Source organism: Notothenia rossii, assembly GCF_949606895.1.
Source record: "Notothenia rossii genome assembly, chromosome: 6".
NCBI lineage: Eukaryota > Metazoa > Chordata > Actinopteri > Perciformes > Nototheniidae > Notothenia > Notothenia rossii.
Window position 1 is genome coordinate 83,356,359 of NC_136909.1, and position 10,000 is coordinate 83,366,358.

Consider the following 10,000-nt stretch of genomic DNA (forward strand, 5'->3'; position numbering starts at 1 on the left):
GCGTTTCCTTTCCCTGGCTGACCTCATGGCTCATGACGACCAATTAGCTCAGATTAACATAAACCGAGGAAAAGAGTTTAAAATCGGATTTCTACACAAGACTAATCTTCTTATGTTGCATATTTTAATTACAGATTTCTTAAATTATTATTGTGTGTTTGATTTTCTTACAAACTGGTTTTGAAATATCAGAACTTGTTGCTTAAAAATCCCCCTTGCTTTAAAATCTGATTTCCGTAAATGTGTAGGTAATATACGATATGATGATGGATGATATTTTCTAGCTTTTGGAAGAAAAACAAATCTGACTTAATATGATGACTAGGTTAAATAGTCAGTATACTAACTATATCGTTTTAATGTACTTTAAAATGCTTAAAGTGCCTGAAAGTTGACAGTTCTTCCTCCTCTGTTTTCCCCCCGCAGGCAGTACCTGGACCAGGAGGTGGCGCTCTCTGAGGATATGGTCCACAAGTACAGTGACCTGGTCCTGGCTAAAATCAACAAAGGCATCTGCGAATTAAGGCACCTGTTCCTGGTGGAGGACCTGATCGACTCCATCAAGGTGAGAGGGAGTGATGGTGGATAGAATATGCACAAAAGAGGATTTAGAATCAGAAACGGGTTTATTACCAGGTAGGTTGTCACGTACGAGGAATTTGACTTGATGTCGCACCATACGTAAAACAAACATAAAAAAACACAGGTGGCGAATTATTTAAAGAACACTATAATAACATTAAAGAAATGTAGGAAAATAAAATAGAGCAGTATTTACATTGAAATAGAGGCGAAGTCCCGCCCATCTACTTCCGACCCATGGCACCTTATTTCGGAAAAAGTATGTATTGAAGTCAATGGGGAGAGAAAGATTATCTTTCGATCCCGTTTGAATTGTGCCACGAATTACACCAAAAAAGTCAGTTTGTTGTAAAACTGTTGAAATATAAGACTATGAAAAATACGCAACTAGAAAGACTACAAATCCCAGAATCCCGGTCCTGCATGCTGGCTCTAATGAACCGACTAACTCCCCTTGTGTGTATGTACAGCTCTCAACATGCCCAGACTTGGAGTGATTTTCACCTCTTTTAATACTTTTCGCCTCGTTCTGAAAGAAAGAAGTGAAATGTGCCAACGTGACGGCCGTCTTGGTGTGTGGTGCGAGACGGGAGATGTAGTTCATTGAGCGGTTTCACACAACAAAAGAGTTACTTCACAGTTTTACGACACATTTTAATTTTTTTGACTTGCAAAATTATCTTTTAAATTGACAAACATCATATGTGTAATTCGTGGCACAATTCAAATGGGATCGAAAGATAATCTTTCTCTCCCCATTGACTTCAATACATACTTTTTCCAAAATAAGTTCCCATGGAGCTCCACCGGAAGGGGAGGGACTTCGCCTCTCTATAAAAAATATATCTTTGGTAGAAAAAGATCCCAGCTGTGTCGATCGTCGTCTCGCTGCAGCCCAGATTCAGAGCTGAGAATAACGTCCCTTTTAGACGGTAAAAACTCTCTTCTTAAATCCCATCAGCGCGACGTCTGAGCCTCAGGAATGTTTTCAGCAGATTATAAATATAACTTCCAATGATTAATCTTTCTGTTATCACTTTACCACCAGCGGGTCATTAAAATGTCACGGCCTCCAGTCAGAAATCTAACCTTTTTAAACTTCACACCGGCAGCTATGGTTTTCTCCGGCTGTTTCCATGCTCACTGTCAGCTCGAGCAGATAGCCGTCATGTCGCATTACAGCGTTTATATATTCCTACACCTTCAGGGTTTAAATCTCAGTTTTTAAATAACAACCATCAGATCTGTTTCTGTTTTGCCCCTAAGGAGACCAGCTGTATCTTGAGAAATATCATATACAAATATACCAGTGTTGAACTAGTGTTTTGAAAGATACAATTCATTAAATGGTTATTTATTGTTTCTATTTGCATTTTTAAGAAATGCTATACCATGGTATTACTGAGGTTATAGGGTATACAAAAGGATCAAATTATTAAGAAACAAACTGAGGGTGAAAAGTAGGGCTGCACGATATTGGAAAAAACTGACATTGCGATTTCTTCCCTCTGCGATATTGATATATGAAAAAATACAAGAATTGAAGAAAAGACAGTTTTTTTTTTGTCCGCAAACCATCCTTTCCTGAACTTTAATGCTATACAATTGGTATTTTTCTAACTATATTTAACCGGATGAAGGATGTTAGTCACGGACGTCTGGATCTTAAGTTATCAGAGCAACAAGCTGAGCTAGCTCGGTTAGCAGCGCCGAACTGGAGAAACACAGGAAACTACTTTATTCAGTGTTTTTACCTTTGATCACCGGGTCCGTTTGCTTTTGAGATTTGATTCTGATAGGTGGTTTCCTGCATGTCACTCACTCAAGTGCCCCTGACATGAGAGCCGCGTGAGTTTTCCTTTTGTAGCAAGCAGCAAAATAATTGTAACATGACGTGTTTGAGTTCATTTGCCTACTTAAAGGTGGGGTAGATAATTCACTTCAGAAACACTTTTTGTTATATTCCATGGAATGCTCTTAACATCCTGATAGCAATGAATATATTAAATGCTTTGACAATAAATACATAAAAAAATTCATCTGTGGAAGCCGTGGCGCTGTAAAAAGCACGACCAATCATCTGAGCCGGCCCGGCTAAAATAACTGGATGGCCTACCTGCCTGTCAGCCTTCCATCTGTGCACAAACTTATCTCGTGCCCTCATTGGTCATGTGCGCGTTCGTGTGTGTTGGAGGAGGGGCTCTGTGAGGAAGTCTGAAGGAAGGGGCAGATTTTTTTCCGGTTGCGTACTTTCAAATTCTAGCGCACTCGAGCTGGTTTCTCCATTCTTACCTACCCTACCTTTAATATCGCACGTCCTTAAAAAAAAATCCTGCCATGTGAATATCGCGATTATCATCACGACACAATATATCGTGCAGCCCTAGTGAAAAGTAAATAAAATACTTGTTTAATAAATATTATTTAATCATAATACTTTTTCCATGACAACATATCCATTGTATTTCTTTAAACGGTGGCAGGAGTGGGCTTATCAGATAAAAGATTGAAGTGCACATCAACAAGAACAAACACTTAAAAATAGTTAGTTTTATGTAATATACCATTTTTATAATATAAGTTCTTTGTGTTTTCAGATCTCTTTATGCCTTTGATATTAATGATTGATTTCTATATATGTTCCTCTGCAGTTTGCTGTGTTGATGTGGATCCTGACCTACGTCGGCTCCCTGTTCAACGGCCTCACTATTCTCATTCTCTGTGAGTATAATGTCAAATCATGATGGGAAATGGTCATACATATTTATTTATTTTTTAAATGAACTGGCGGTACAGTTACACAAATAAATGACTTGCATGTGTTTTTAATGTCATAAAGTCTCCAGTCAAGTCTAAAACTCGTCTCAGTTGCTCTGTGAGGCGTTCAGGGTCTGTCAGTAATTTTTAACCTTCTTCCTCAGCTCTGGTCGGTTTGTTCAGCTGCCCGATCGTCTATGAGAAGCATCAGGTAAGTCTTTAATATTAATCCAATAGTTATTATTTTTCCTGATTTTCTTTTTTTTAATAGAAATGAATAAATAGAGTTTAAAAATAATAATAATAAAAATAATAATAATATTCATCTTAATTTTTTTTTTTTTTATCCTTACTCATTTATTCTTCTTTGTGTTTTCAGACTCAGATCGACCACTACCTGGCTCTGGTCAACAACCAGGTCAAAGACGTCGTTGGAAAGTAAGAAACGGAGCTCCTAAAACATGTTTTTATATTATAATGGTAGTTTGTAGAGACCGACACGAATACGAGCAGGAAGCTAATTATAGACTCCTGACAAACAATACATGTACATATTTAAAAATAATTTTAAAGACAACCCTTTTTGATTAAATACTCCTTTCAAAGACACCAAACTAAATTGGAAAAATGTAATTTTACCTCACAGGACAAAGGAATTGAACTAGCCTTCAGTCCTGCTGGGACTCTTAGATTTTACTTAGAACAGCAGGTTTAAGTACCAAAAAATGGAGAAGCAACATCACGACGTTCAGCCAAATGTTACATGGTTGATGACGCTATATTTGGCTAAAGCGAGCAACTCCCATGTTCTTTACTGTTAATGAAGTTTGTTGGCACAGTATGCTAAACATTAGCCGTTTTTACACCAGGTAATTTGCCGTACTTAGTCCCGCCGAACTCTTTAGTCCCGGAACTGTCCTAGTAGATCGCGTTCACACGGAATAAGGCAATGGGCTAATGCTAATGCGAGCAAATAAAATGGCGGCTTCACAATACCTTTCGGAGTTTTACGGGGCGTGGTTTGCAATTCGCCCAGCCAATCAGAAATTGGAACCTTTTTCTCCCCAGGAAAGTACCACCTCTCTAGCAGGGACTATCTGGGGGTGAAAAGGTTCCCGAAAACTAAGTTCTAGTCCCAGATCTTGTTGGTGTGAAACCTAAATCCCAAGAACTATCAGCCTAGTTCTTGGGAAAAGTACTCCGGTGTGAAAGCGCCTATAGTGTTCTATAAACTCTATTTTTAAAACTCGTCCTTACTCACTACAAAGTCAAAGATATGAATACTTTTATATTGTTTTTGTTAATCTTTTTAATTTCTTCTCTCCTGCAGGATCCAGGCGAAGGTTCCCGGGATGAAACGAGTGAAAGCAGAGTGAAAAAACGTCAAGTCGGAGTTTGTTTTCAGGAAGTCCTGACCAGAGAGAGGGGGTGGGGGGGGAAGTGTAGTTGGGGGAGGGAGGGGTGATATCTGAAGGAAGTCTGGAGATGGAGATTTGGGGGGGGGGGGGGGGTTTGGGTCTGGCGTGGACACAGCCCTTCTAACTTTATTTGTCAAAATAATAAAAACACTTTTTTTTCCAATTCAGAATTCCTTTTTTTGTGTGTTTTCTGGGAACGTGGAAGCAGGTCTGTTTGATGATGAGAAGTTTGTTTTCTGAGAGACGCTGAGAAATCCCAGAAACACATTTTAATCTTTTAATTAAACTCCGATGCCCCCATTATCGGGTTTTCTTTTCGTCTTTTTTCCAGCTTTTTCCCTTCGTCTGGTGTGTTTGAGAAGAACGAGGCGAGCGGTGAAAACCTCATTTGTATTTTCTTTTCTTTTTTTGGTTATGAGTTAGAAGTATTTTGTTATTTTATGGTTAACTGAAACGCCGTTGTGTCCCTCAAGCTTCGAGCTAGCGTGCTGTCGACTTTTGTGGGTGGGTGGGGGTGGGAGGGCTTGTACTACCATTTAAAAACTTCATTGCTTCTGAGTAACTCTAGTTAGAAACTTCTAGAAAAAACCTTTGCCAGACGATTTAAACACATTAATTACATACGAAGTCGTTATTTCCATGTCCATTTGCTGCTGTTTAGTAAAGAAAACACGTTTACATTCATCCACATCAGATAAAATATTTAAAAAGTACAAAAATAAATAAAAGGGGTTTAAAAAAATAAATAACCATACTGTCTGTGGAGCCAATATCTTAATAAAGTTGCAACTTGATGTGACTTTTGGGAAAGCTTTTGTTTGTTATGCAAGTATAATTGTGAATGATAAACTTCATACTTCAATTGTGACGATAAAAAGCTTCCCGCTGGGAGCCGTGTTTGTGGAATGCATTGTGAGATGTAAACAATTATCAATAAAGCTTCTAGACGAAGAAAATACCTGCCTCCTCATTTGTCCGTAACGTTAGCCTTGTTTAGCTTCTGATAGCTTTCGCTAGCATCATTTAGCTTCTCATAGTGTTCAGATAGCTTTCGTTAGCCTCAGTTAGCTTCTCATAGTGTTCTGATGCTTCTGATAGCTTTCGTTAGCCTCAGTTAGCTTCTCATAGTGTTCAGATAGCTTTTGTTAGCCTCAGTTAGCTTCTCATAGTGTTCTGATGCTTCTGATAGCTTTCGTTAGCCTCAGTTAGCTTCTCATAGTGTTCAGATAGCTTTCGTTAGCCTCAGTTAGCTTCTCATAGTGTTCTGTTGCTTCTGATAGCTTTTGTTAGCCTCTGTTAGCTTCTCATAGTGTTCTGTTGCCTCTGTTAGCTTCTGATAGCTTTTGTTAGCCTCTGTTAGCTTCTCATAGTGTTCTGTTGCCTCTGTTAGCTTCTGATAGCTTTTGTTAGCCTCTGTTAGCTTCTCATAGTGTTCTGTTGCTTATGATAGCTTCTGATAGCTTTCGTTAACTTCTGTTATAACTTCAATACAATTTTACAAATGATTGCTAGTTATACACATTGTTCTGTGATGACTAGACCCAATCTATTTGTATTATATTTATTAGAAGTTAACTGAAATGCATCCTCTGGAAGCTTCTTCCATGCTAAGGATGTTTGGATTGAACTTGGTTATTACCAAAATAAATTAACAAACTCACGAGAAAAATCTCAGACATTATCTAAGATTAAGGTTACAAAATTAAATTAATAAAAACACATTTTATGTGAAGTAACCTCACCCTTTCACCACTTTGATCTGATATTTAAAAAAAATCTGATTTTACCCTCTTTTCTCCTGCTTTGTCTCTATGATCCCAAGCTGCTTCACCAAGACTCACCACCAGTTCTACTAAGATACTTTTAGATACACTTTCATGTATGTAGAACACAACTGGTAGATTATGAAGTACTTTAAGGAATTTGGTTTCTTTATTATTTATTATTTTTGGATAATAGGTGACCTTTAAGTTTCAGTGAGACTCATTTGACAGATTTGTGCTCAATTCTCTCACAAAGGCACTGTAAGGATGAAACCTTAACACTACTCGAAAATGAAGTACTTGGTCTAAATAGATTTTCTTTAAGAATGTGACTCTTAAAAACACTTTGAGATTTTAACACTATTTCAGTGAGACAATGCAGTTTTTTTTTTGTTGCAAAATTACAGATTTACAGGAACTATCCGAGAATCAAGCCTCTTAGTCCAGGGGTGTCCAAACTGCGAACCATTTTGAATCGGCCCTCAGCAAATTCAAAAAGTATAATGACTTTAGTAGAATAAACTTCTGATTGTCTTATATTATACTTCTTAAATATATATGATCAATTATATTACACTGTATTCATGTGTTAATAAGCTCCATTTTCAAATAAATTCTGTCAATTAGAGTTGAAAACATGTTCTAACAAATCATAGTTGATAAGAAAAATCCCAATGATTTATTTACATAACAAGCTTGAAATCCACCCTTCATATTTCCTCTTATTAGCAATCTGAAGCTCTGTTTTAAGGAATGAACTGCCAACAGAATAAATGAAACCCTCTGGAGAGCTGTGAGGTAGGCTGTTTTTCACTTAAAGCATTTTCAAGCATCAAGAATAATTTACCAAATTATTATAATTTTCCCAACTTCCCAACGTATGAGGCTACAAGTGAGTGGCCCAGCCCTTCCTATATTTTTCTGTATCTGGCCCTTGTGAGTTTGGACCCCACTGCTGTAGTCATAATTCATGTATCTTCAGTCAGGTCAACCAAAGCAAAAACTCAAGTCCACAATCTCTGGTTGTTCGTATCAAACTTTCATTTATTGTGTATTTTCAGGCGGTTGTGTAAATGAGAACTATTTTTCCTCAGACAGAAAAACAATGTGCCTTGTGATTACTTCAGGGACCTTTTCAGGAAATTGCGTGTGTCAACAACACTTGTTTATCACACAAACGGACTCTTTTGACACTCTTTACAACAGTTAATATTCAGACACAGAGAACTCGTCCACACTGAAATTTAGGCATAAATAACACTTAGATATCTTCCATAAATATTTCTCTTTACATGTATTTATTTTCTGTTTTACGATCACAATGGTCCTTTCAAAAACAAAAAGCAGCAGCAAAGAAAATATTTTTTATATTTCCGTCCATTTCAGGTGGAATAAAACATTCTCAGTGTAGCACCAGACAAAGTATAAAATAAGTTAAATAGTGGAATAAATAAAAAAACAACAGTGTATGAAATATCCCCCTCCCAAAGCAAACAAACACAAGTATAAAGTTCCAGAAAGGCACTTAAGTTTCATGAAGTCCAACGACAGATGCAGTAAAGGCTTTTTTGAAATAAAAAGAGAGCTTCTATGAATTTAAAACGTATATTTTTTCCCTTAATGTTTTGTTTTGTAATGATTTCTGACGTCAGATAAATCCAGTTTCTCCTCTTAATGGTCCCATAAGTTTGGCTGTTAAACACTCACCCATTTTTCCATTGGTGACCTGAATGCAGCATCAATCCAGGAGGCTGGTTTATAAAAGATACACAAACAAAAACTAGACAAAATATAATTATAAAATACTATTCATTAACCATCTGATTACACCTCTGAATATGTCATATTAAGTCTATTTTTATATGTAAGACTAGAGCTGCTATTACATCAAATATATATAATAATAAAGAAATGATGGTGACACTAAACCGCTATAGATGTAACACCTACGTCACTTCCGGGCAAAAAGTACAGCTCCGTCCACCTTTTGGGGAAAACAACGCTGTCATTTGAATGGCGGTCAATACAAATTCTGAAGTTTTTGCCAATCCGATCAGAAATGTAAGAACACCGTGGATGTTCTGATCTTCAAAGAGCCCGATTACGATGGCCAGTCGGGCAAACAATACATTAAATCATTGGAAATCGACCATCGGGCTCGATATATGGTTAAATAAAAATCAGTAGGCGACTCTATAATTTCGCCAGCTGTTACGCTCATGAGCGAGGCGGAAAATAATTGTTTTATCATGCCAAAAAGCTGCTGTGTCGTTTATTGCACCTCAAACATTAAAACAAATCCAGAGTTACGTTTTTCTGTACTTCCTCTGAGAAAGAAGCTCTGTGGCTTCAGGCTTGATCGCCGTTCAAATGAGTGTTGGTTTCCCCCAAAAGTGGGCGGGGCCGTAAAGTGACATACTCTCATCTATGGACATCGATCGCCTACTGCTATATTTAACCATATATCGAGCCCGATCATCGATTTCCAATGATTTAAAGTAATTGTTTGCCCGTCTGGCCATCGTAATCGGGCTCTTTGAAGATCAGAAAATCCACGGTTTTCTTACATTTCTGATCGGATTGGCAAAAACTTCAGAATTTGTATTGACCGCCATTCACAAAAGTGGGCGGAGCCGTCATTTTTGCCCGGAAGTGACACATGTGTTACTCTCATGTATTGATTCATTGATAGATAAAGTAATAAAGATATGTATGAATAAATGCCTCAATTATCAAATAAGTGTGCACCTGGTTTTTAAATGTGTTTTATTTACTTATTTATTTCTATGAATAATAGATAAATATTAAGATTTGTCAACTAAAAATACCAATTTGGTTTATTTCTAATTTAGATTTCCAAAATAACACACATTTGTTAATTAAGGCTTTAATTTCTACGTGTATTCATTGAGTTATTTATGTATTGTAATGGCAGCTTTAGTCCTGCATAGATATCTGAGCTTTCATAAGTATTTTTAGTATATATATATATTTAATTTCTAGTATGAACATTTACAGCAGCTAATAACCATAATCAGTTTGTAATCAGCTGTTTTTTTCTTCATTCAATAACAAGTTAAACAGAGACACCAAATGTATTTTCACATATTAAATATTTTCGGCCCCAAAATAGACTTGATAAATGAATGTATCCACAATGATTCATAAAAAATAAAACTTCATACATCTGACAAATACAAATAGATATTTACGTCTTGTGTGCACACAGATTTTATGCATCTCGCTCCAGGGAAATAACGTTTACTGTGAAAATCCAAAATGTTGTTGTGTTGTCTTCTGGTTCTCGTCAGTTGTTTATTTTCAGGGTCATGTGATCATTGTTTGTCTGCAGGCAACGTTGTTTCTGCCTGTTCTCCAGCTTGTAAACTCTGTTGGCGAAGGTTGAAGGTCGCTGGTTCGATTCCCTCTGGATCCACTTGTGTTAAGGCGCTCAGACGACAGGAAGCTGTGTTTTAAAGA

General features: G+C 37.0%; 2 protein-coding genes across 2 annotated transcripts in view; one reads left to right on the top strand and one right to left on the bottom strand.

The window, feature by feature from the left end:
- LOC307044666 (uncharacterized protein) overlaps positions 1 to 5,713 on the top strand; it is a 12,433-nt gene extending 6,720 nt beyond the window's left edge. The window contains exons 2-6 of the mRNA XM_079689977.1: positions 399 to 565; positions 3,234 to 3,303; positions 3,504 to 3,550; positions 3,719 to 3,777; positions 4,670 to 5,713. Of these exons, the coding sequence (XP_079546103.1) occupies positions 399 to 565; positions 3,234 to 3,303; positions 3,504 to 3,550; positions 3,719 to 3,777; positions 4,670 to 4,715 (389 nt within the window). The 3' untranslated portion in view covers positions 4,716 to 5,713. The remainder of the gene's footprint in view (positions 1 to 398; positions 566 to 3,233; positions 3,304 to 3,503; positions 3,551 to 3,718; positions 3,778 to 4,669) is intronic.
- A 1,827-nt stretch (positions 5,714 to 7,540) lies between these two features.
- Positions 7,541 to 10,000, bottom strand: part of LOC307044667 (echinoderm microtubule-associated protein-like 6) — a 52,632-nt gene continuing 50,172 nt past the window's right edge. The window contains 1 exon segment of the mRNA XM_079689978.1: positions 7,541 to 10,000. This exon segment is cut by the window's right edge and continues 18 nt beyond it. Coding sequence (XP_079546104.1) covers positions 9,994 to 10,000 — 7 coding nt within the window. The 3' untranslated portion in view covers positions 7,541 to 9,993.